The sequence below is a fragment of the Macaca mulatta genome, chromosome 2, assembly GCF_049350105.2.
Source record: "Macaca mulatta isolate MMU2019108-1 chromosome 2, T2T-MMU8v2.0, whole genome shotgun sequence".
Lineage (NCBI taxonomy): Eukaryota > Metazoa > Chordata > Mammalia > Primates > Cercopithecidae > Macaca > Macaca mulatta.
In genome coordinates this window covers 24,333,299-24,360,900 of record NC_133407.1, presented here as the reverse complement: position 1 = coordinate 24,360,900, position 27,602 = coordinate 24,333,299, and the positions used below count along the sequence as shown (strand labels likewise).

The 27,602-nt window shown below is 43.1% G+C and overlaps 1 protein-coding gene across 50 annotated transcripts in view; it reads right to left on the bottom strand.

Annotated features, from left to right (window-relative positions):
* Positions 1 to 593: 593 nt before the first annotated feature.
* The window catches only part of THRB (thyroid hormone receptor beta), a 370,608-nt gene continuing 343,599 nt past the window's right edge, over positions 594 to 27,602 (bottom strand). For all 50 annotated transcript variants that reach the window (XM_077991377.1, XM_077991400.1, XM_028843641.2 and 47 more), the window contains 4 exons: positions 25,365 to 25,570; positions 15,155 to 15,301; positions 9,358 to 9,616; positions 594 to 4,731 (listed from right to left, as the gene is read on the bottom strand). In XM_077991377.1, the coding sequence (XP_077847503.1) occupies positions 4,490 to 4,731; positions 9,358 to 9,616; positions 15,155 to 15,301; positions 25,365 to 25,570 (854 nt within the window). In that variant the 3' untranslated portion in view covers positions 594 to 4,489. The remainder of the gene's footprint in view (positions 4,732 to 9,357; positions 9,617 to 15,154; positions 15,302 to 25,364; positions 25,571 to 27,602) is intronic.

Here is a 27,602-nt window from a genome sequence, read left to right as displayed (position 1 = left end):
AACAGAGTTTTAGGCTGAAAAAAATATCACCATCTAGCAATATCACTTAACACTGTTTGCAAAACACAAATCTTCCAATGACTAAATCTTTTTCTATTCTGTAGTATTTTTCTGATTCTCAGGGCATGAAAACATTATGGGGGAAAAAAAAAAAGGATTTTCTATGAGGAAAGCATGGAGAACCAATTTGGCTCTATGGTCAAATGAAAAATGCCAAGTTAATAAGGGAGAACCAAAAGAAAGAAGTGGCATAATGTCACATCAGCTCATTCATGCCCTGATAATTTCTGTATCAACAAAACATATGTAAAGTGTCTTCTTTTGTCTTACATTGTGCTCCATAATTTACATGAGTATTATCTGCATCCTGAGGAGGGCAGATTTATATTTGATTGTCTTGTGCATAGGGCGGGTCAGCTTTAACTGTGCAACAGAAAGCCACAAACAGCGTTTTACCTGCACAATATTGCTCTTGAAGGCGGCATTAATTAATGTGGAAACATACTATAAATGCACACTTTTCGCATTTGCAAACATTTATACAGCACAGTAAAAATTCTGTGATAAGGCCAAACCTTTTTTCCCCCAGTCTGTTTTTCTTTTTTTTTTTTGAGTGTGTTTTTAACGCATTTTTTTTTTTTTAAAGATTAAAGTAAAATGTCTCAATTGTAAAAAATACACACCGGGCAAATCCTTACCTGGATAATAAATATCTACATCACAGTACAATAAAATTTCTTCTCTATAAAATTTAAATATGGATTATAGTCTATCACTATCAAAAGAAACACTATGCTAATATTTCCATATTATTAAAATAACAGGAAAAATTACGAGCTTATTTTAGAACCTGATGCCATAGCCGTTGGAAAGGGCACAGAGATTCAAACGTCGATCATCACTCTCCATTTGAAGAGGAACTGTGGCTTGGGTATTCACTTAAATTCAGTTCATGAAAAAGGTTTAGCCTTACAAATGCTGGCTACATTTCAAAAACCGTAAGACTGATTTCATAATTTATGACTCATGCAGCAAAAGGTCAATATGACACGAATAGGTTAGAGTTCCATAGAATAAAAAGGGATCACCGACAATGACATGCTTCGAGGGTGCTCAGCGGTTCCTTGGAGGCTGAGTCTGTGGGGGGCTTAGTGTCGAGGAGGGGCCAGGGCTTGTACCCCTGTTCAGGGAGGAGCAACAAGAACGGCGTTGCTGGTACAGAGCGAAGGCCTGGCAGTCCACCCCAGGCCTGCACTGCACACTGAAGAGCTGTCGCCCGGGGCACAGGTGAGGGGGCTTCGCTGGGCTGAGGCATCAACACGTCAAGCGCGTCATTGAGGACCGAGGCTCTAGAAAAAGCTCTGAGGCGGCACGTGGTGTTTTGAGCAGAATCATAAAGAAGAAAACATCTTACTTTTTTCATTGTTTCTGGAAATACTGCACGTCTAAATTGAACAGCAAAGTACACTTGAGGGTCACACACGCACACGCACGCGCACACGCTCACACGCACGCACACACACCCCACACCGCTCATCCCTAAAAGGGAAGTGATTTATAAATCCGAATCCCAGCATAATGGGTGTGTTCTCCTCTACTGAGACGTCTCCCTGCCGAGGGGGTGGGAGCGCAGGTGTGAAGGGTGTCTCCGTCAGGTCCACACTGGATTTGCAAGTCTGGACAATAGATGAAAAAATGTTTAGAAAAATCTAGAGCAAATCCCTCACAAATGAGTTTTATGAGATGGAGTCTTGAGATGCACTAAGTACCTCTGTCAGCTTCAGAAGGAAGGAGTTTAGTTTCAGAGTCATTATCTTTTGAGTCCTATGGCCTTTCCTTTCAACCTGAAGTGGGCTAAGGCTTGTCCTACTCCACATGAAGTATTCAGCCTTCAACAAGATTTCCAGACCAGCACTTTGCCTATTGAAGGCAATCATTTAAGGTGCCAAGGATCAAGTGTTCCTTTACTTGGGCTGGCTGGATGGCTGTTATATGCTATACCATTTGGCCAATTCTCGATCATGGTTAGTCCCCAAAGCATTCTGATTCAGCTTGAGATCACGCTCTGAACTTATATTCAAATCTGGGTGTCCGATGTACTGAGGACCCTGTCAAACAAAATGAGGAACCCTTCCCCAGAAGGCCTGATGCTGCAGGACCCTGCCTGCTTGCCTTCCTCTCATTCCCTTTGGAAAGAAAGCTTGCCCCAGACAGCAGAGCTTCTCAGGGTTACCCTGGAGCACAGAGGTGGCTAAGTGTTTGTCTTCCAAAGCGTGGCTCCTCAAGGAGTCAAGAGAGGAAGCTGAAATATTAGCAGAGCAAGCACTTAAGGAGCCTGGCCAGAGACTGCCTAGACAAAACCAAACCCCAAAACGATCTGTCTGTAGATAAAGCAGGTAATCTGCCAATGACCTTCGTGCTTATAATTGTCAATCTTTTCACTTACTTCCTTTCTTTGGGTAACAAGTTCCATAGCAATGTTCTTGTTTCCTTTTTCCCAGAAGCCAGTACAATTGCTTTCATGCATTGAACATTTAATTCCCCGCTCCCAGATAATTTCCAATCACACTTGGAATTTTCAGTGCTGTTCCTCTTCTTTTTCCAAGGACTCTAAATGATTGACTAGTATTGTGTCAAATTATTATTTCAAGTCAATACCAAATTTATGTTCCTTAATTGTTAAGTGGGCCATACTTCTTGTCTAATAAAGTTAGGAATTTAAGTGTTAAAAAAAAATCAGAGGAACCAGATTTTTTCCCCTTGAAATGCGTACGATATTAAGGGCAGGAAGGGTTTTAGAGATCATGACTTATTCACCAGGTGAGAAAACCAAGACCTAGAATTACAAATCTACCAGCTGACAGAGCACGCCGTAGAACTCAGGCACCCAGACTTCTGGGCCAGTTATGCTCCACCAAACTTAAAGCATCTACTTGGTTTTCACAGTGACTTTCCTTCCTTTGTTTTTAGGTAAATCTCACTGATATGGCTTATTTTCCCCAATATTTCCAGGATAAGGCAGTAAAAGGTAGGCAAAGGAATACTTTATATCTACTATGCCAGTGGAGAATGAGATACATTCAATTGCATGGGTACATTCTATGCCCATTTTCTGAAACTGAAGAGATGAAGTGTCACTGTTTGTTTTCTGGGCACAAGCTATTCTAGCATGGGCCATTGGGAAGGCAGGTTGGGCAGGAAAGGTAAGTGTGCACATGGTCTGCAGGTGTTTTCTATTGAGTATCTGTCAGGGTGTGCTATAAGAGGGACAGGAGGGTCAGTAGCAGGGCCAGTCTCTGTTTAGAGATAGTCAAGCTATGCAGTGCCTCAGAGTCAGAGGGAAAAAGGGGACTAGGAGACATTTGTCAACGAGGGAAGGAGCTTGAGGATCTAACCAGAAGGAAGCATCCTCCAGCCATCAGGACACGAAGGGGCCCTCAGAACACTGCATTTCCTTCCACTCAGAATGTAGCTGCACTAATCTCTCCTCAGAATTTCTCTGGAAGAAGACTGAAATTTTAGCGTATCTTTCCTTGATTAGAATATTTGATCCATAGAGAAATCTGTTGTCAGCTCAGCAAAGATACAACCTGGATAAAGAAGTTCGGGAGCTTGGGAGATGACAGATCAGATGCCACAGAAAAGGGGTGCCACCCTGTGAATAGGTTTGATTTCTGTAAGTGTTCTCTGAGCCTAAATGGGAAAGAAGCCTTCCTACTGTGAGGTAATACTATGAATTTTTGGAAACCATGGAATCACTGACATTGGTGAAGATTTCTAATTTCTCTGGGCTCACTGAAAAAAATTATTTTCCTTGTTGGCCTCAATCAGTCAATATCTGTACATCCTTGAGTCACACCCTTGTATAACTTGAATTAAATCTAATAAGGGTATAAAAATGATATTGGAAGGACAACTGATTTTTTAGGACACAAATATTCCTGTGCATTCCAAGTTACGCTCCTAGGAGACGATAAAGAGTGCTGGAAACAGCATGCTCTTGAACAGATGCAAATTTGTTCAAGTCTTTCCCTAAAAGGCTGAAAGCCACATCTAACTAAACGTGGTCTGTACTCTGCTAACTTCAGCCCTGCACACATCAGGATTGGGTGGAGGTGGTCGTATTATCTTGGTTTTAAGGCTTCTTTAGTGTCCTGCAGCGCCATTTTGCTGACTCGAGTCTCGGACTGGGGATGGGTGGGAGCTGGTGATGCTTGGTGCTGGTGAGTTAATGATTGTCCCCCACCCCACCTCCACAACCGTAAAACCTTCAGAGCATTCACATCAAAGGACCGGAGAACGAAATGCAATAGTTTCAAGTACCCGCATTCAAGGGGCAATTTCATCCATGTCTATGCCAAGGACTACTTCCCTTTTCCCTCCCAAATAATCCCTCCTGACACAAAAAAACAAACAAAAAAGAGCTAGGCAATGGAATGAAATGACACCCAGTAGTGCTGTAGGAATTATGAGAATGAATCCAGTCAGTCTAATCCTCGAACACTTCCAAGAACAAAGGGGGGAAGAGTTCCGTGGGGCATTCCACCTTCATGTGCAGGAAGCGGCTGGCATGGCAGGCTCCTATCATCCGCAGGTCTGTCACCTTCATCAGGAGTTTTGGCCAAAAGTGTGTCACGTGGTGTTTTCGGTAATTGATATAGTGTTCAAAGGCCAGCAGGAAACTATCTTGGTACTTTTCTATTCTCTCAACACAGGCGAGCCCCGGGCGATCTGCGGGGAAGAGACAAGATGGACATTGATTCAGAGATGGAAGAGGGAAGGCTTGCTTTGTCCAATTCCAGGCCTTTAGTGGGAGGCGGGCAGATCTAGGGTCTTCCCTCTTAGCCATAAGCAGGGATGCAGCGTGAACTCTGGTGCTCCAGGGACCAGGTACCAGGGGAGTGGCATCATTTCTATGAAGAGAGGCAGTACTTTGTTCAGATAAATATCTCTGTTTAGATCACCTTCTTGGGTGTGAAAGGTGATGCCCCCTCCTAGGGTATAGGAGGAGAAGGCTGACAGCTGAAATATTCTGCAAGATGAGGGGAACAATTTTGAATTTTCACTGGCTGCCTGGGAGAGGGGAGAGGACTAGCATGGACATGCATAGAAAGGGGAGATATATGAAGGGACTGGGGACATTGCAGCAGGCCTGAGGCCAAAGGAGGAATGCGGAATAGTAAGACATTTCCTTGAGGACCAAGAAACACCATGTTTAACTTTGTGTTGTCTTCCAGGCTGCAATGAACTGGCCTTTCCCTTTCCTTATGCCTTTAGTAAAAGTGCTACCATAGCAGCCTTGTTTTACACATGATTTTGGAATTGAAATGAAAAGAAAAGGGGAGGGGAGCTGTGCCAGAGTCACCCCATGCAGAGAAGAGAACAGCTACAGTGGGAGCTGGAGTGAGAGGACACCGGGACCCTGGAAAGCCCAGGAAATCTTCCCAAGTCCTGCATAGACTACTGGGCTTCCCACAGTATGTGGCAGAGGCTCAAGTCAGTTTCCAAAAGTGATAAACAAAGGGGTGACACAAGGAGGCTGGACAACTGGGGAATAGCTGGGCTGCAGACACTTGGGTGACAAAAATAATCTATAAACCTGGATGAATTCCTCAAATAGCTCCAGGAGGCCCAACACGCCCCTGCTCAGTTCTCAATTCAAATGAATTCACACTTCAAAGGTCCAATTCTGGAGGTGTTTGTATCAGTAGGAATCTAAACAGGGTTCTGCTTCATTGGAAAGGAAGAATCAGGGCTAATGTCTCAATTCGCCCTTCTGAGTCTAAACAAACTAACAAACCATACGGGCTTTTGGAATCCCCTATTTAGCTCAAATGGAAATTTGTACATTTTTATCTTGTGTTTTCCTTCATATTTGATGAAGCTGCTCTGTGGATTTGCTGGTTCTCCCTCTCTCCCTCTCCCCTATCTTCTCTCTCTCTTTGAGTGTGCAAGAATTTTCCACAGGATCCTTTAATTTTTAATCCAGATAGAAGATCAACATATTATTGCTTCGGATGTATTGTTTCAAAGGGAAAATACAATGTGGGTTTTGTGGCTAATGCCACAAAAGAGATAAAGATGAGATGGTCACATAAGTGACATAACGAGTGCGAATTGACATTTTGATGATGCTTGAATCACACTGAACAGGTTTATGAAGAGAGAAACATTTTAAAGACTGAAGACCATTTTAACTCCTTAAGACAAAAGTTCTCAAAGGAATGTCTTTCAGATCATTTTCATTTTTTCTTTTTGCACTGCAGGACCAAGGAACTTAGAAGTAGTGGCTCTTGGAAAAGTCTTTGAAGAAAAAGTCTAAGATATTGTGTAACTGAAATGGCACACAAAACAGGGGGCTTAGAACATCAGGCTGCAGAGGAATTGGAGACTTGGGGCTCCGACAGGCAGCTATCATTTGCCAAATGCACAGTGTCTTGTAATATTTTCCTGGTCCTGGCAGTATTAATGAAGAGGGTCCACATCACTAGGGAGGGTGGGTTGTGAAAAGTTATTAAGTTGTCCTGTAGCTGTCAGGCAGTGTCAGCCTCACAACGTGAGAGAACTGGGAAGAATCATTCACTTTGGTGTTTGATAGCGTCTGGCATCACATTCAGTTTTTGCCATCTCCACCTACTTCTCCCTTTATCTACCTTACTAAGATGATTTGCTTAATAATCTGTGAAACTGACCCACTAAAAAGGAAACATCTTATTATTCAGTAATAAAAATCCATTTGACGTACATAAGAAGATAACCACAAAAATGGATGCATGGCAAAAGCCTTTGTTACTCTGGAGCTGAAGGTTCTGCTGCACATTGCTCCTGAGATCCACTCTCTCTTTGTTAAAAAGGAAGGTTAGTAAGTGTTAGAGAGGTGTTAAAGGCAGACTAGCACCACACTGAGTCTCTCTCCTTCCCTTATTTGGAAGGAGATATAACCAGGAAGAGAAAACTGTCAAAGAAATAGCTTTCTCATGGTGTGATTCAACATTATTTAAAACTGTCTTTGTACCTCTAAAATCTCAGCTAAAAAAATTACCATGAGTCCCTCCAGAAATATAATTCCTGTGTATGTAGCTTAATTTCTTCATTTTAAAGGTCACTGAAGCCCGGAGAAGCTAGGGGTCACCCAAAGTCACACAGGGAGTGTGTGAAGAGAAGCTTGGATAAGCTATACATTTTATTTCTCCGAGAATAATTCTCCGAACGACTGTGGGCCCCATTTCTTGCTGCTTGTCGCTGGAGACCACCCTCAGCCCTAGATGCTGTCTACAGCTCCTTTCAGGGGAACTTTCCCCACGTGGTGGTTTACCTCACGAAGCTGGCACCGAGAGTCCCTAGAGCAAGTCTGCCAGCAAGAGGGAATCTTAGATTATGTCATGTAATCACATGGGGGTGATGTCAAATTTGCCATATTCTCTTGGTTAGAATCAAGGCACGGGTCCTGCACACACTGAAGGACAGGAGATTATCCAGGGTGTGAGCACTAGGAGGTGGGGAGTGTGGGGGGTTGGTCTGGAGTCTGTGTGCCACAGTGTACACGGGAGTTCATGATGCTCTTCTATCTACTTACCCTTGAAATTTTCCATAATAAAAGGAATTATTTCTTTTTGAAAAGTCTTCCATATCTAAATTTCCTATAGTAAATACATTTCTAGGTCAGCTTTAAAAAAAGAATTCTAGGCCAGGCGTGGTGGCTCATGCCTATAATCCCAGCACTTTGGGAGGCTGAGGTGAGAAGATCATTTGAGCCCAGGAGTTCAAGACCAGCCTGGGCAACATAGTGAGACCCGTCTCTCTCTACAAAACAACAAACAATTAGCCAGGCGTGGTGGTGTGTGCCTGGAGAGGCTGAGGCAGAAGTCTGCGATTAGCTGTGTTTACACCACTGCACTCCAGCCTGGGCAATAGAGCAAGACCGTGTCTCAGGTTTAAAAAAAAAATCCGGCCGGGCGCGGTGGCTCAAGCCTGTAATCCCAGCACTTTGGGAGGCCGAGACGGGCGGATCACGAGTTCAGGAGATCGAGACCATCCTGGCTAACACGGTGAAACCCCGTCTCTACTAAAATACAAAAAAAATTAGCCGGGCGAGGTGGCGGGCGCCTGTACTCCCAGCTACTCGGGAGGCTGAGGCAGGAGAATGGCGTGAACCCGGGAGGCGGGGCTTGCAGTGAGCTGAGATCCGGCCACTGCACTCCAGCCTGGGCAACAGAGCTAGACTCCGTCTCAAAAAAAAAAAAAAAAAAAAAAAAAAAAAAAAAAAAACCTACTGAGTTAACCAGGAAGCAGCGACTCTACAAAGGATTCTCGATGTATATTTTACCCACATATTCAGCCATTTATCCAATAAGCATTTCTTGAATTCTACTGAACATTGGCCTAGGTGCTGGATGTACAATTAGACACATTTATGTCCTCAAAAAAAAAAAAAGTCCACAGGGACTTACGTGGACAAGTGAAGCAGGTAGTTACAGTGCAGAGTGACAAGTGGCAAAGCACAGCAATACTTGGGTGCCCTGAAAATGCAGAGGACTCTGAAACCACTTCTATTTAAAACTATCTTCTCTGAAAGGGTTTGATGTGTAGTGGCTTACACACGGCTGCCCATTCTGTGCTCTCCTCCCACCTACAGGGGGACTGTTGAGTCCTGGCTGGCACTCAGACTTGTTTTGGCCAATCCAATGTGGATGAAGTGATGCTGTGTGATTTGAGACTGGGCCTCGTGGGATCTGCAGCTTCTGCTTTCGTGTGCTTGGGACTCTTTCTCTTGGAAATCAACAGCTAAGTAAGAAGTCTACCCTGCAGGAGGAAAGGCCGCATAGAGGGAGGCCTGAACCAGTGTTTGATGTGCCAGCTGAACTCCAGCCATCCTGGATGTTTAAGCCACTACATTTTGGGTTGGTGTGCTATTTAGCAGTAGATAACTGAAACTTCAGTTGTAGCTAAGCCATGAACAAATTCTAGCTTGCATCCATGGTTTCCACACACAGAACTTAACACATAATCGTGTGGTCACTCACATCCATATCTGGCATACCCCAAACCAGAAGGAGGCAGGTTTGGCCAAAGACTATGAAGAGGGCTGCAGAGTATCCACCAAAGGTGGATCACTTCATAGAGTCTTTAAGATGGCTCCTTTGGCTTCTTTCTATCCTGGGACACTGCAAAAAGCATCAGACATCTGACACCCCCCCCTTTAAGTTCCCAGTCCAGTGGCAAGCCTTCAATTTCTCACTGAAGAAGAATGAGCTATGTTCTGAAGCTAAAGGGGGACTGAAAACTCAAGTGATTGGAATTAGCACTAGACAAGCAAAAGCTCTTTGGATGCCCACGAACGAGTCTAGGCATACTCACCTGAAGACATCAGCAGGACGGCCTGAAGGAGGGCTACTTCAGTGTCATCCAGGTTGAAAGAAGACAGAGACATGCCCAGGTCAAAGATGGCGTCCGACACCACCCCAAGACCCCCATTTTTCAGCTGGCCCCGTGTCACTGCCATTTCCCCATTCAAGGTTAAAGTCTCACTTTCTGGGTCATAGCGCACAGCAGCGCGAAGGGACATGATCTCCATGCAGCAGCCTTTGAGGAGGATGATCTGGTCTTCACATGGCAGCTGAAAAGAACCAGCTCATGTCAGCAAAGAACAAATGGAAAAATGCCAGTCAGGAACAACATACAGTATCTCAAAAGCAATAGGAATAACCTTGTGACGAACATTTGTCCTGCCTTGTTTGAGCCCATGGTTTTCCCTTCCCTACTTGGCTGCAGGCTTTCAACAACCATTTTTCATACTCAAAGTTGGCTGTAATCTGCACCAACTTTAACGTCAGGAGTCTGCATTGCTTTTATGACAGATCCAGTTCTCCAAACGCTATTACAGTCATGTGGGAAACTGTGCTGATAGCCCCTCAGTTTGGGGGTTTGTATTATAACTTCAACTGATGACTGTTGAGAGCAGGGTTTATGTGAAACTCTCCATTTTTGTTTGTTTGTTTTTTTGTCTTGTAGCTTGAATAGGTAACAGCTTACCCTACTGTTTAGCTGGCAACTGGGCTTCCTTTTGGTTTTTGAAGCACATTTGCTCTTGGAGCCTCTTGGCACAAAACTAGAGGGTTGTTGGCAGAGATACATGTTGCCCATGAGGCCCTGAGATACAAGCTTCATCTAAAGTCACCCAGGGACTTAAAGGCAGAGGGGAGAGCAGAATTCAGTCCTCCTGGCTCCCAAGGTTGTGTTCTTCTCAGCACCTTAGATACAGGATTGCTCAACACACTGGGTCTTTCTGCCACTGTTGCAATCTGCTTTTAAGCTCATTTGGTTACCCTGTTAATTAGGATTTGTGAGAATGTGGCAACATTAATAAAAAAAAATACCTTTGCTCATAGGCAACATAATAAAAACCAGAATCTTATTTTCTGGAAGGGGAGACTGTTTAATTAAATGCCATTATCAAAGTAGTTGGAAGGCTATTAGTAAATGGGTGTGTTTGATGAACTGGGCATCATGCCCAGATTTCCATGCATCACCTCATTTAATCTTCACAGCAGTACAATGAGGTAAATATTCGAATTCCATATTACTTACAGATGTGGAAATCTAGGCACTGAGAGGGTAACAAGCTGGGTGTGGGGGTGGGTGGTCACATGAATGTTTCATGGGTGAGGCTAGGATTTGAAACTGGAACTGTCAGAATCCAATGCCAAGAGAAGAAGGAAACATAACTCTTTTTACCATGGATATGACTGAGTTTCCATAAACAACAAAGATGTGAGTAACACCTAATATCTATCTCTTCATTAGAGCAGTTACAGATTCCTTTTGGGAAATGCTCTTGGCAATACTCGACCAGTCCAATTTAGGTTATTATATAAAAGTAATACAACTGAATTATATCTAAAATACTGGGCATTTTATATTTTTCACTAGCTCAGCCTAGTCACTTTACCAGTTAATTTCAAACTCCTTGGCTTTTTCTTCAGAATAAGTCATTACATATTTGATCTGGAATCCATACATATGAATTCTCTCCTTCCACTTGTTTTTTATAAAGCACTGTGATTTGCTTTTGTCTAGGTGCTGTTTGTTAAACACAGATTGCTGGCCCCAACCCCTGAGTTTCTGCATTTCCCCCAAGTTCCCAGGTAATGCTTATGTTGCTGGTTCACAGATCCCACTCTTGAGAACGACTAGCATAGAACAGCAACAAGAAGTTACTAATCAGATCAAACCATTTATTTTTAAAATGTGTCACAAAGTATGCAAACTTGGGCAGGCCCCACCTTTGAAACCAATTCTGATTATAGATGAAGTAGAAATTTTCCTTTCCAAATTTCTAGTTTAAATACCAACTGTTGAAGATTAGTTCAAATTTAAATAAAAGCTGAATAAGTATTTGCAAAGGATCACCAATGGTTTAAAAACTGGGCCAGATGCCTTTTCCTTTAAGAGGGATTTGTAGGATCCTGGTGAGATTTGTTTCAACACGTGGGCAAATAATCTCTTAGACACCTGCCAAAATGCTTTCATTGTGAGAACACTCAACAAGGGCCTGACAGGCAGAGATGCAGGGATACTCCCACAGGTTCTTCCTGCCTCCTTAGGAGAGCATCACTCAGGTTGACTGGCAAAGACGACAGGGCCCTGCACTCTAGGAGTGATTTTGCATGTTGTTTTGGCAGCTCTGCCAGCGATGATTTTAGATCTTGTGAAGCCCCTGGTGTCATGCCAGTCTTGTTTGGTGGGTTGGCATGGATCTTAGAAGAACAATTATCATGAACACAGTTTGAATAGCAGATGTGATAAACTGCCTCTGGCAAGAGACCCCTGGCTCTCAAGACCACCTGAGATCTCCAGCCCACTCTACGGGTAGCTCATGAACCTATACAGTTAATTCCTCTCTTTTGGGTTTCCAAGAGAGTATCAAAGGCTAAAGGTCATCAGGAGGCCTCAAAGACAGAGGGCGCATGCATCTCTGCTGTAAAGGTGCTCCCACCATCCCACCGCCATCGTCTTTTGTAATTGGCAGACCACACGATATCAGGGTAGAAGGAGAGATGGAATCAAAAATGCAACAGGCTTGGACTTTTAGGGAAACTTGGATAGATCAGCTTGCCACAACCTGTGCTTGAAAAGTTCCGTGTTGACCCCTCACCCTTGCACAGACGAAAGCGCACAGTGTGTTTGCTCCTGGTGGTGGAGACGGCTGCTGCTTCTGTTTTCTTCCTTCAACTGAAATATATCTTCAGTGGTTTACATGAGCTTTACATTAAAAAAAAAGAAAAATCTCTGGGGGGGGGCATTCAAAGGGCACCATGTGACTGGCAGGCTGGCTGGAGCTGTAGAGGTGACAGACTCAGTAGAGTTCCTCCTCAGACCCAAAAACTGGGGGCAAAGGGACACAGCCAGATAGAGGACCAAGAGAGGTCCAGGAAAACACAACCATCCCCACAAACAAAACAGAAAGATGACAGCCAGAACTGGCAGGAGTGAGGGGAAACAAGCCCGTCGGTGCGGATGTGAGAGTGCACGTACTTTCTCTTTCGAGGACAATTTGGCAGCACATATCAAAAGCCTGTGTATCTTGGTCCTTAAATTCCATGTCCAGGCTTTACCCTTCAGACATAGTCAGTGATGTGAGCAGGATATAGTTGCCAGAAAATTCACATTAGCATATTTTTATTAGTGAAAAATTGGAAATGAACTATAGATCCAGTAAAAACAGATAACACAATTTATGGCAGATGTATTCTTTGGAATACTATGTGGTCATTGAAAATCATTTTGTGAAACATATGTAAATGCTATGTCCTCCCATTGAGGGTAAAAAGTTAGTTCAGTGACAGGTGCTGGTAACGATCTGTTTCTTTATCTTGGTGCCGATCATGTGGGTGGGTTCAGTTTGTAAAAATTTATTGAGCTGCACTCTTATGACATATATACATTCCTTAATAAGAAGTTAAAAATAATTTCATACACAGTACATTGTGGTATACATTAAATATATTTTATACTTCATATATATGTATGTATGTATATGTCTGTATGTACACACATAAATATTTGAAGAAAGACTAAAATAGGTGCCAAAATCTTGTAGGGTTACCATAAACCATTACCTTTATTATGTTGTATAAATAAACCTTCAATGAATATGTATAATTTTTGTAATATCCTCTAAAATGTTAATAGATGTCTACTTTTAAAAAGTGTCAAAGGCATGGGCAGCTCCATGGCCAACACAGAGATATAAGTCAAAGTCCCTTCCTCAGTACCTACTGACTTCTTTAGGTGTGGGGTCTGAGTCATTGCTACTGCAAGGTTGTGGGTACTAGCATATCTGGTACCCTGGTGCTATAGCTGAATGTCTGTATCCCTTCAAAATCCATATATTGCAACCTAATCCCCATTGTGATGGTATTGAAGGCGGGGTCTTTGGGAGGTGATGAGGTCATGAGAGTGAGGCCTTCATGAATGGGATTTGTGCCTTGTAAAAGAGATCCCAAATAGCTCCTTTGTCCTGTCCATCATGAAGGGGACACAATGAGAAGACAGCTGTCTATGAATCAGGAAGCAGGCCCTCACCAGACAATCTGCTGGTACCTTGATCTTGAACATCCCAGCCTCCAGAACTGTAAGACATACATTTCTATTGTTTTTAAGCCACCCAGTCTATGGTATTCTGTTGTAGTGGCCTGAACTAAGACACCTGGCCCCTACCACAGTGAAGCTGGGGCTAAGAGGGTGGCAAACGTGCTCTCTCAGCTAGGTCTATGGGCAAGATGTCTGTTTCCCGAAGCCCACTTCCCTGTCCTTCTGGGTATGGCTTCTGTGGAGGCTCAGAAATCGGCAGTGAGAAGTGTCCCCATAATGTCTGAGGTCTCTGTGTCCCTCTGATTCTAGCTGGGCTCCCATTATTGCAGACTCAAAGACACAGGAGAGCTGGAAGCCAAGGCAGCAGGGAGTCATTCCAGGTGTGGAAACTTAGCTTCTTTTTAGGTGAGACCAGGATCACTTATCACTCAGCCCGCTTACCTAAGGGGCTCACAGCTGCCCGTGCCCCTCTCTATTTGGTATCTTTCTGGTCCCCATTGAAGGTATACAGAGCAATAGACAAGCACCTTATGAAATTTGTTTTTAAAGTTCTCCAGAAAACATAACCCCATTTGATTAAAAACTAAACAAAACAAAAGGAAGGTTAGAGGCAGGATGGAAATGTAACAGATAAAATAAAAGCAGTATTAGCAGCTAAACTTTATGGAATACTTATTATAACCCAGGCACTGTCTAATCTCTTTACAAATATATTATCCCACTTAAAAACCCTTTCAACAGCTCTAAGAGGTAGACACTATTGTAATCCCCATTTTAAAGATGAGATAAGTGAAGTTTGAAGATATTGGATAACTTGTTTAGGATTCTTGCCCATGTAGCTGACTGTAGAGACTGTGGCATCTGCCACCACATGGCAGGCCTGATAAAGTTCAGGTGTCCCAAAGGGAAAGTCGATGAACTCTGGTGGGACAGCTCTACAGGGTGCCCGGAAGATGGGACAAGCAAGAGTAAGCTTATAGGAAAAGAGAAAAGATTTGTGGGGATATTATTAAGAGCCTGGTTCTGTGAGGGGCATTTAACTTATTCTTGAGGATTAAGAAATGACCACGCAGTCATCTCACTGGGATATGCAATGGGAAGAATACAGACCTAGATTCCAACCATGAGGTCACATTTGTATAACTTAATCTCTTTGATCTTGATTGTCCCCTCCGAAAATGGGGTTAATACAAGCGACCCTGCAAATCTGTTAGAAGGATTAGATTTAATGTAGGCAAACCCGAGTACCTGACTGTGGTAACTAGGACATCGTAGGTGCTGAATAAATGGAGTCTATTGCTATCATTATTTCTCAATGCCTGGAATCAGGGGGATGAATAGGATCTTGATGGGCCTTACACGGACAAGCTAATGAATGATGACTAAATACAGAAAGTGGGGAATACAATGAAATAGAATGCATTTTCATTTTGTACTGACGTTGCTTTCATATGATTAAGTCCCTACTAATTAACATTAAATTGTAAATAATACCCTGTATTCCTGGAAACTGGTGAAACCATAATTAAAAATAATGCAGAAGGAAAAACAACATCCTCACCTCACAAAACATAGGCAACTTTTTGGCAAAATCCACCACTCTGGTAATTGCTGGTGTGATGATTTTTGTAAAATGGCTGAAGGCTTCCAAGTCAACCTTTCCACCTTCTGGGGCATTGACTATTGGTGCTTGTCCAATGTCTTCTGGCTAAGGAGGAGAAAAAAGAAAGATTTAAATGAAGAAGTTGAAGGGAGCTTTGTTTATCATAGTTCTTATGTGGCAGAAAATCTCTTCTGAACTGATATCCTGTACAGTTTCCAGTTTTCATATCATTTATTAACAAACTGTACAGTTTACACATCACTTATTTCTTTGAGTAAAGATACATGTCTTGGCCATTGCTTTAATAGGCCCCCAGTGACAATGTTTACAGGACTGTTGCTACAAAGAGTGAGCGAGCAAGAGAGAGAGAGAGATAAGAGAAAGGACAGGAATTTGGGTCCTGCTTCTGAATGCACAAAGGGTGTATACTTAGGTAAGGTGACATAAATTCCAGGGGCTCTGGGATGGCATATTCAGAGTACTGTACATGCTGGTGTGTGTGTAGGGGGGAGGTGGGCACACTGTGGGCAGTGATAGAGCAGAGCGATGGGTGGGCCCTAGCAAACAGTGAAATGTGGATTCTTGCTTCTGACCCACCTGGGGCTTGAAGTTCCCCTCTGCCCTACGCATTCCAGTTTGAGGTGGTCTCAGCTGAGGGTTGAGGGGGAAGATTGCTAGGCTGTCTACAGGCAACTTGGCAAACCTTAGGGCAGAGTGGCGAATTTACTAGTATTTAATGTCCCTAGGGCAGTTCTCTGCTGTTTATTTGCTCAAGAACAATCCATGGCCTTGCTGCTCAAAGTGTAGTGCGGCAGCCTGGGTGTCACCGGGGGGCTTCTTCTCAGGCCCCTCCCCAGACCAGGTGGTACAGAATCAGCATTTTAGCAAGACCTCCAGGTGACTTATGTGTTTCCCAATGTTCACAGTAGCCATCTAACTCGTAAGTTTCTCATTCAGTGACCTCCCTGATGCGATCTGTGTCCATGTGTCTCCTGCTGTCACCCAGTGCTTCCTTCGGGAAGAGTCTGCTCCACTTCTCCTCCTTGTCTTTGTGATGATCATAACCACCATTTATTTGTGGCCTACAAGTGAGCCAGCCGCTTCGCACACTACCCTGTCTCAAGTAGTCCTCATTCAAATCCTGATTTGCAGGTGAGCAAACCAGGGATCAGAAAGGTTAAGAGCAAGCTGCTGAGGCCAGGCCTGCGATCTGGGTGACCCCGACTCCACACAACAGTCTCCCCAGAGCTCCACACTTCCTCACCCCTACTGCAAGGCTTTTACTCCCTGTGGACCTTTTGACACTAATGAACAGAATCTCTACTCCTCTGAACACCCTCCTTGCCAGCCTCTCCAGCTTCTCCCAGGAAGATGTGAATGTGACCAACGAGATCACAGACTCAAGCCCTATCCAGTGGTGATGGCCACCTTTGCCTAGAGCCACAGTGAATAGATAGGAACAAGGCCAGTTCTCTCTTCTGCACCCAGGGGCTTGGAGATGGGGGTGGGGAAGGGGGATGGGAATAAGGAACTGACACTGTGAGTGAGCTGAGCAAAATCGAATTCCTCCCTTGCAGAGCAGTGAGGACATTGCCAGTGGTGAGACTAGCCTAACATAGTGGCCCCCAAACTTCACTGTGCATCAGTCTCACTTGATTTCTGGGCTCCAACCCCAGTGTATCTGATTCAGCAGGTCAGGGATGGAGCCTGGGAATCTGCATTTCTAACAAGTTCCCAGGACGTGCTGATGAAGCTGCTCTGGGCCCACTCTTTGAGAACCACTGAGTTAGCAGTAACCAAGTTCAGCTTAGAGTAATCCAGGTCCCTTGCTTCCTCCCACATATCTCCCATTACTGTTCACATCCCATTTTTAGCAGAAGGAAAAGCAAAAGATGATTCTTTTACTCGTTTACTCTCCTTGCTGCCAGAGCACCGGGGTCAACAGGAGCAGCCCAGGAGTCATGGTTACAGCCTCAGGGGAAGGTTTTACAAACGTATTATTAATACAGAACAAATGCTGGCAGCATTGAACTTTTTATTGATCATCCAGCAGTGTCTTCTGTTTATTTTTGACTTTATTTTATTTTTGTGTGTGTGTTGCTGGCAGTGAGTGGATGAAACCTGGTTTCTGTCATGTTTCATAATGATTGACACTGTTTTGGGGCAACTGTTGGCATAGCAAGCCCATGGAAGGCTACTGTTCTGCTGGCTCTCTGGGTGCCGACAGAATTGAGGAAATAATCACGTGTACAGCCGCCTCCTCCTTCCCTCTTTCTCACCTAGATTTAGCTAAAGGAAAAGGTATCTCTGTTCCTCCTTTGGGTAATGCTGCTCCCCGCAGCCTTCAGACATCCCTGCTCTTCTTTATAATTTCTTCTCATTCCTGAAACTGAGGCTCGTCTCACTGACCTTGTCTACTTGACAAGTCTTTTATGAAGATCAACTGATAAAAGGAATGTGGGCACACATTCAAAAATGTAGAGTTTTATATACATATATATAAATGGTATATAAATATATATTAATTACATATATCATATAATTATATATATGTAGGATGAACTTTTTAAAATAAAAATAAAATTAAAAAGTGTAATAACGTCATTTTGGCCTGGTTGAATCTAAACATTGCTCAGTGAATACTGATCGAGCTAACCTGATGTATTCAAATGGCACTCAGTGTCCTTTGAAATGCTGGTGGGTTAATATTGATGTTAATTTTTTCATTCGATTTGTGGGTGTGTAGGTTATTTGAATTCCACTTGTGACACGTGTAAAGATTTGAAAAAAAGGAGAGAAAGTATGCAAGGAAATATGGCAATTTTAAGTAAAACTAAACCCCCAAATGTAACAAGCTCACAAGTTTTCTGATGAAAATACATATCAAGGTAGAATAAAAAATTTACTTCTAAGCCTCTGGCTATTTAATGGACTACAAAATTGCTAGAAGTAAAACTATGAACAAAGTAAAACCCTTCAAATTTTATCATTAAGATTTTTTTCCATAATGGATCTTAGATACCAGAGGAACAAACAAGAATCTATCGATCTGTCTGTATATATCCATGAATTGACCCAAGTTAACATCAGGTTAATCAAGGTTGAGCAGTGAAACCCTGTTCGTTACTTCCCTGAAGATTTTTCACCTATAATAAAGATACATAATTTTCTAAAATATTTGGAAGATGTTAAAAATAGAGTATAAATATTTGACATTAGTTGAACCTATTAGATATCTTATTACAGCTAATAGCCTTGTAAACTACTATATGAAATACATTTGCTCATATACACATATGTATTTATGTGCTCAAGATCAAGCTCCAGTACTGATAAGTCTCTAGCTTGCTTGTAGATTCACCACTGCAGACCTGTGGGGAAAGCCTGCTTTTTGCCTCTGTGGATCCAACTGCCTTAGCTAGCTCATGGTGGTATTTTCAACTGTCATTCTGATATCCTCTCTTTGCCCTAAATGGACCTCCTGAGCTAGCCCAGCTGTCTTCTCTATGTCTCCCCTACAACTTGCCTTACATTTTCCCATTTCACTGCTGCCTTCTCTCCAGACTTTTGCTTTCTCCAAAGCCCCTACTTCTGTCTCTCATCTTTGTCTTTTCCAAATCCTATTTTCTCTTTAAGACCCAACTCAAGTTCTAGCTTCCCCTAGATGTCTTCCCAGGTGACCTCAGCTTGAAATGATGTTTACCTCATTTGAACACACATGGTGGCCCATGGCTATGAGTCATATGGTATTTAGGCATTTATTACTATCACTTTTTATTATAGTTATATAAATCTATCACACCAAAGATATGAACTTAAGGGGGTAGAGAATAAATCTTACTTGTCTTTGCCTACCGTGTACAAGGCATTAGGCCAAGTTGTGGAGGATAGAATGCTTATTGGTTGAGTGAGTGAATGAATGTATACTTATACCAGTATTTATTGAGCAGGTACTATGGGCCAGGCCTAGTTTTAGATGCTGAGGTTACAGGAATGAACAGTGTATCCTCAAGGAACTTGTATTGTGATGAGGGGACATAGACAATAAATAAGAAACATGTATTCATGGAAGAATTTGTGATAAGTCTGGAGGTAACATGATAATATATGGGGAGGCAGGAGAAAGGAAGGTCAGCCAAGGCACTTCTGAGAAGCAATGTGTGGACTTTGACTTGAGGAATGTCAAGAAGGTAGCCTTCCTTAGGGCCAGAGGAAGAACACTTAAGGCAGAGAGGAAAGCCAGTGCAAAGTCCCAAAGCCAGAAAGGAGGCCCATGTGGTTAGAGCCCAGTGATGGCATGAAATGAGGAAGCGGAGGTAGGCAGGGGGACCCGTGATGCTAGGCATTGTAGAACATAGAAAGGAGATGGGCTTATTCTAAATGCAATGGGGCATCTACTGAAGGGCTGTAAACAGGGCATAGACATGACACAATGGTTACTGCATGGAGAAGATATGTGAAGAGCCAAAGGAAAAAACAGGCAGGCAACAGCTGTGGTTTGCGCAGGCTGAAGTGCACTATGGGGATGGCAGTAGAGATGGAGAGGCCTAGAGAATTCCAGTTGTATATTGGCAGCTGAAAACAGGGGCCAAAAGTGGACTGGCCGTGGGGTAAGGAATCCAGAATGACTTCTTGGGGTAGTGGTGGTGGAGGGTGTAAAAGGAGAGATTCGGGTGTGTGTTCAGGGGTGACCTCAGCCCTTGCTCAGCATGGGTGAGGCTGGTATTATACAAATCATGACCAACTGGCTTTCTGCTTTGACTATTTCATTGGTATTGTTCAAGGTGAGTAGGAAATGCTGCCAGCTGACCTCTTTGCTGAGTCCTTGGCTCTGAGCCAGGGACTTCTTGGCTTGAAAAGGTAACTCTCTGGCACATGCAGAATGGAGTGGGGCCAGATGGGACTCTCACTTCTGCACTTGTTCATAGGGTGTCTTCTTGTGCCTTTGCTAGGCTAGGCAGGAAGACCTGGGCAGATAAGAATTCAAGGTCCTTGGGCCATGGGATATGACTACAGCCTCACTCTTTTCCTGGGATGAGCAGGAATAAGATGGTGGCAGTGCAGAGTGTGGTGGTGGTAAGGATGGTGCATGTAGTAACTACTTATGTAGTTGCTAACAATATGCCAGGCAGCGTTAAGCCACTTGTATCTATTGCTTTATGCCATTCAGCAAGGGCATAAGGCATCTGAGCCTTAGAGAGGTGAAATAACCTGCCCAAAGTCAAACTTAAAAAAGCAACAGAGGCAAGTATGGAACCTGGGCTGTCTGGTTCTAATCCCCATTCATGTAACTACTAGATTATCTTGCCTTCTTCTGATGTTATTCTAATAACTTGGAGTGATAGATGCCTTCCTGACATGATTGCACGTGTCCTATGAGCTATACACACAGACCACATACGGTCTCATCACTCACCCTATCTGACCCTTCTGCTTATGCCCCTTGTCTGAAGCTACCCCCATTGAGTGTGTGAAATCAGACAGTATCTCTGCCAGGGAAAAAGTAGGAAAGGTCTCCTCTGATCCTAAAGGTCACATTTTATACTTGGGTAGACATTCCCCCAAAGCTACAACTTTGCATGAAAATTAAGGGAGCAGAATAATGATACGATGTCAGCAGACAATAACAAATGATGTCAGTAGACAAGATTATTGCTGTCAGGGGCTGCTACTGGAGGTCTAGAAGCGAGCTACCCTTGGTGGAGCGACCTGCTTTCCCTTGTTTGGCATCAGATGCTGCTTGTTCTCTTCTCAGCCCGCTTCTGCTTTTCATCCTTGCTGTCATCACACATGAATTGTTGGTGGTGAAATTAGGCATTTCTGTAGCCTCAGAGATTTGAGTAGATTGGAGAAAACTAGAAAATTATATGATTTAAATGCTTTTGGGAGAAGCTTTAAAGATTGGCTTTAGATTTATTATGAAAATCTTAATGGCTTTTGCAAAAGTTCCTCATTTGCCAAAGACCCTAATTTTCTCAGACCCAAATATAGATTTAAAATCCAGATCAAATCACTGTCTCTGTTTCTTTTTCTTTTTTCTTTCTTTTTTTTTTTTTTGAGACAGGGTTTTACTCTGTTGTCCAGTCTGGAGTGGAGATTTTTGGCATAATCATAGCTCACTGTAGCCTTGACCTCCTGGGCTTAAGTGATCCATCCACCTCAGCCTCCTGAGTAGTGGGGAACCACAGGTGAGCATCACCAAGTCTGGCTAAATTTGTTTATTTTTTGTAGAGATGGGATCTTGCTATGTTTCCCAGGCTGGTCTCACACTCCTGGGCTCAAGCAATCCACCCACCTCGGCCTCCCAAAATGCTGGGATTGCAGGCATGAGCCACTGCGCCCAGCCCTGTCTCTATTTCTGACTTGAGTGCTGGCCTTAGAGTGAAAATGAGTCCTGGTCTTAGACAAAAAACGATGTCAGTAGTTCCTCTGAGGGAAGAAGGTACGTACCCATTCCAGATAAATGAATACTTTCAGCTTTAATGATGACATGTAATCCCATATGACATATTTTTATACTATCGTTAACATGATAGGCCTCCTCAAATTTTTTTGGAACAAAATGGGACATCAACACATAAAAAATAAATAACATGTGGCAGTGTTGCAAGCACAGGAAAAGGGGTATTAGCATATAGAGGAGGCAAATCCTAATGTGCAAAAGCCTGTTTGCCACACGATACCTTCCAGTACATGAATACCATTTAGCAAAGCTGCCTTTAGGTAAAGATTCTTAATGTCTTTGCAGGACTAATTCACTACTCAAAAGAGTGAAGTTTTCGTCCTGAGCATAAATACTCAGTTGGAGTCACTTTTCTGCAAGGGGTATGTGTAAATATGTAAACTGGCTAAGACACAGGGCTTAACTGTACTATCTCCAAGGATGAGTGACTGGAACTGTATGTTCAGTTCAGCAAATATTTATTGAGTTCTGTTCTGGTTATTTATTGCTGTATAACAAACTACCCCCAAACTTTGTGGTTTAAAACAACAATTTTAAATTTTCTTTCAGAGTTCTGGGGATTGATGGGCACAGCTAGGGGGCCCTCATACGGCTGCCGTCAAATGGCAGTGGAGGCTAGTGTTATGTGAAGGCTTCTTTACTCACATTTCTGGTTCCTGGGCTGCTTGGGAGTCTCTCCTTCCGTGTGGCCTTTTCACATGGCTAGCTTGGGATTTCACTGCCTGCTGGTCTCAGAGTAGTTGGACATTTATTATGTTTTTCTTCTTCTTCTTCTTATTTTTAAATATATAGCCAACTGCTATGAGAGACCAGGTGGTTTCCCTCCCCCAGGATACCCAAGTGGAAGCTGCAAGGCTTCTTATCACCCAACCTTAGAAGTAACGTAAGTATCACTTCTGCCGAAATGCACTGTTTAAAGGCATCACATACCAGCCTAGATTCAAGGGGAGAGGGGAACAGACTCTACCTCTCTCGGGGACAGAATGGGCTGTGTATCCAGGGGGAAGAAAGAATTTGATGGCAGCCATCTTGGAGAAAAGCTACCACAAGTTTCCATCACACACAGCATAGATACTCAAGTGTGGAGGCTGAATGGAACATTGTCCTCCTGTGAGGAGATGCAGGGGTTATCCCAGGCACAGAGGGGGATAGGGTGACAGAAATGAAGTTCGTTGTAGAGACAGACAGGACAGTGGAGGAGTTCTGATCTCTCCCAATAACCCTCTAGAGAAAAATGGCTTGGAGAAGCAGTTATTTACATTTGCATCAAGAGGGACAATTTATTGAGCAGATGAAAGATCTGCAAAAGATACATTTCATGTCAGCCCTACAAGGAGAAGAAAACTCTCTTGCACATGGGTAATCTCATGGTTCTGACAGAAACCTAATGGCAAATCATTCTATGCCATAGATTCTTTCCATAGGTGGTTAGGCTGGTGAACTGTTAGGGGCCTTTAAGTGAACAGTGCAGACCTCAAGACTGGTTCTAATAACTAGATATTGTGCTGCCTTTGCTGAAGATACCACACAGCATGAAGATATTTGATTATATTTTGCTTTATAGAGGTGGTTCTCTGCTTCCAGACATAGCACGTCACCTCCCCAGAGATGCTTCTTCTGACCACCATGTTCAGAGAAATTAAGTCTCTCCCCACTTCCAGTTCACACACTCTTTGTCCCATCACACTGTTTATTGCCCTCATTGCACTTACCACTACCTGCATTTATTTTATTTACCTCTTATTGTCTGTCTTCCACTAGAGGAATGTGGCTGACTTATTTAGTTCCTGGCACACAGTATCCACTCAATAAACGTTTCTTAAATAAAAGAACAAACCTTTAAAGTCTGGAAAGAAACACCTTATGACTACTTAAACAAGTTTAGTTGGACTAGTGTCCATTCTCTGTGGGGAGTAAAGACAATAAAAGTATAAAATTCCCAGGAGAAGTCCAGGATGAACTTCAAATCTTCTACCTTACTTGGAATTCAGCTTGGTCACTACTTGAAATCAGGAGACAGTGCCAGGCCTGGAAGTGGTTTCTACAATGTCCATTTATGGGTGACACATTTGGGGAAAGGATAGATTTAAGTTTGCAATGAGGTAGGACTCTGTCTTGCTATGCCCCAAGTGTACTGCGTTAGAATTGGTCTATCAATCCAGAATTAGTGCTTTTGAATTTTCTGGTAGATATATCAGGGTGGGGGTGACGATGCAAGATCAAGGCACTGAGAAGCTGCTCCTCCAAAACGCTGGCATCTTTCAGAGGTTTTTTGGGTTTGTTCAGGTGCCAAGAGTGCATAGGGTAGTGGGTAGAGGCATAGATCCTGGAGTTGGCTGCATCCATCACCACTATTCACTAGTTGTGGGAGCTCAGGCAAGCTTCCTCAACTTCTCTGCCTTAGTTCTCTCTTCTGTAAAATGAGGATGTTAACCACATCTACCTACAGGATTGGCATAGGAAGTTAATGAATGTAAAGCACTTAGAATAGTACCTGGCATATGGTAAAGGCCATCTAGGTATTTGCTAACACTGCTGTTAATGAAAGCCATCAACAAAGTGCTGGCACTGTTGTTTCATTACCATGAAAATAATTGTGTCAGTACAGGTAAATTATGCATAAGCTTTTTCTTTCCAAAACTTCCTTTAAGGTTGTTGTTATGTTGTTTTAAGAAAAAGATCCACTATCTCATTGTAATGTTAATGTTGAAGTACAAGGATAATTATACCACTGTATCTTCTTGTTCAGATGGGGAAGTACTCTAACGTGCCCTAGGGATACATATGAAACCACAGAATATCTGTTGTCAGGCAGGTACTTAAAAAGGGTTTTACATCATAAGCTAAGAGCAAAGTCAGTCTCAGATGGTCCAGCACTAGTGAGGCAGGTACTCTTTCTAATGAGGTGGGTGGAGAACCTGGACTTGGAACCAGAAGACGGAGTTGGCTTTGGTGCCTGGCTTTTAGCAGTGTGATCTTGGGCAAGCGGCTTAAGGCCTCGGGCTTGGTTTGTACGTCTGTAAAATGGGGATAGTAATTCCAGCTTACTTCAAAGCACTGTGAAGTCCAAATGAGAAATGAATGGGAAGAACTTTCACAACAGGTAATTTTTTATAAGAATATTAAACACCAATATTGCAAGGGTCTGGAAGGTCTTTTATCTCTACACACTCACGCCCACCAACCCCTATCCCTACTCCCTCATTCCCATTGCCCTTCTTGACTCAAGCTCATTTAATTTAAGCTAAAAATTTTGACTTCTGTTGACATAAAAATATACTAGCGGTCTAGAGGCTATTCTAAAGGGAATATTTGGGATTGAGTTTAGGGACTAAATATGCATATACTGGGTATCTGAGGAAAGAAATGGGTGTACAAAGTAAAAGATGGCAGACAAAACATTTTACTAATTAGTTGGTCCAGGAGTGGTCTTTCTAACAGTAAAAGCAAACTGATATAATGTGGCCTAAGAAACTGTTTTAGAATTCAGCAAATCATGGACTAGATGGTAGGAATGGACTTTATACTCATACAGACCTAGACTCAAATCCTAGCTTTGCAAGTTACTCAACCTCTCAGAGCTACAGTTTTCCTATCAGTAAAATGAGGCAATAACACCAGTATCCCAAGGTGATGAGGACCGAACAAATTGAGGTAGAAAACGCTGGCATATAACTGAAACTGATCTGTGCAAGGAAGCCTTACCAGGAATTTCCGTTTTTGCTTCCAGTGGCTGCCTTGGGCGTTGGTCGCCACGTGGGCTTCGGTGACAGTTTTGATGAGCTCCCATTCCTCGTCTGTGGGCTCTGGCTTGTGCCCGATGGATTTCTGCAGCTCTTCCCGCCGTCTCTTCTCCCGGTTCTCCTCTATCAGCTTCCTCTTGGCCAGCCTCTTGCTGTCATCCAGCACCACTGGGAGCGAGAGAAAGATGAGACAAGGCACACAGATGGTCCCAAGACACACAGCAAGCTGCACTTCCTGGAGCCTCAGGGGTGGGACCACTGATGCACAGATGGCTCAGTGGGTCCTTTGGGGTGGGTCACACTGGGACATTTTCTCTCCTCACTAGCAAACTGCCATTGACTAGTCTTGTCCAACATGGTCTCTAGAGCCAAACTCCCCATGACCGGCCAGCTTTTCAAAACAAAGTCCCCAGAGAACCTAGACACTACGCACTCCAACTCCACAGAAGGTGGTTCTAAAACAGAGTGAAGCAGAGAGAGGTAAAATCCATACTACCCACAAGATCACAGAGAAATCTCTCTAGCCAGTCATCTGAATTCACTGTCTGGGTTTCTGTCCTCCCTGCTTCCCCTAAAATGGTTCTTAGTAAGGAGAACTTCAGGTTAAAGAAAAGTTATGGGAAGAAAAAAAGAAACGTTATGGAGCAGTAAGTGGGAGGCTCATGATCCCCCCCCTTTTTTTTTTAAGAGGAAAAAGGACCCTAACTCTTCATGGCTCCCTTAAGGGCTAATTGGAATGTGGCTGGGCCTCACCTGGGCCTCAGGGCACTCACTGTGCATTATTCTCTATCTGGTCCACCCTCAAAGGTGGCTAAAGAGCCCAGGCTTTGGAATCTAGAAAGACTTGGATTTGAATTCTGATATGATCACATTCTAGCTGTGTGACCTCTGGCAAGTTCCTAAGGTTCTCTGAGCTTTCGTTTCTTCCTATACAAAATGGGCTCAATAATGCCCACTTCACAGAGTATTCAATGTGATAATGCATTATAAGTGCTCAGTAAATGCAGTCCTGACTTCTATCATTTGGGTGAAAGGAAAATCAGAAGGGCAGGTAACAAGAAACCTATATTTCTATGGTTAATTTCCAAAAACAAAACCGTTTCACTAGATTTGGTAACTATCAATGGAATGGAAAGACTCAGGTTTTACATTGCAGAGTCACAGTATTTTAGAACTGGAAGGGAGCTTAGAGGTCATCTAGTCCTACTCTCTCTTTTCAAAGAAAGAAGAAGAAATTGATCCAGAGAGGTCGTGACTTGCCTAAAGTCACAGAGCAAGTTAATGGCAGAGCCAAGGCAAGACCCAGGACTCCTGACTCCAGTTCTACGACATCACTGTCCTAGGGCCATTTCTTGATGAAGGTGTGACCTGGTAGGAAAAGAAAAAAAGCAAACATAGCAAGAGAAGGAGAACCAAGGTGCCTAGCTAGTCCACCATTTAAATATTCTAATTTAAAGAGGATATTAAATTACAGGTCATTTAGATTTGATTGGATTGTCAAAGTCATGTGAGAGCTTACAAATGAGGACAATATGAATGAGCCCTGTTAAGTCATTTTGGTTCAGTTACTAAAGGGAAAGGAGGAATGGTAATAATACCCTCAGTCCCTTCCCAAATGCTTCAGGTGTGCCAGGACTGTTGCATTTGATGAACATTATCTAATTTAATCTTGAAAACAGCTCTACAAGGTAGGCAATGGTTTCACAGAAGGAAAATCTCGGCTTAATTCCAAAGGTCACACAGCTAGTAAGTGACAGATCTGGGACTCGAACAGAAGTTTTTCTGATTAGAAAGCCTGAGCTCTTAGAATCCCTCACAGGCAAGTAAGGGGCACTCAAAATTTATTTCCATACAGTCTAGATTAACCCTGAGTTTTTAAACCTCATAGACACTCATATCTTAAACTTCTTAATAAAGCACTGACGTGGATATTCAATAATAAGTTTGTCATAGTAGCATATCTAAGTATTTGGCTCTAAGTCAATCATATTCACATATCCTTATCAGGCATATTGTTGGCAAGGGCTAAAGGCCTTTAAGAGATAAAGATAAAGAACATACTCAGCCAGAGGTGGGGATTAACCCAGGATTTCCAGCCTAACACCCTAACATAACCCTCTTCCTTTTTAAAGATTCTCCATTCCTTCTTCTTTAATGGGCAAACCAGAACATTTCACAGATTTTTTTTTTCTCAGTGAAA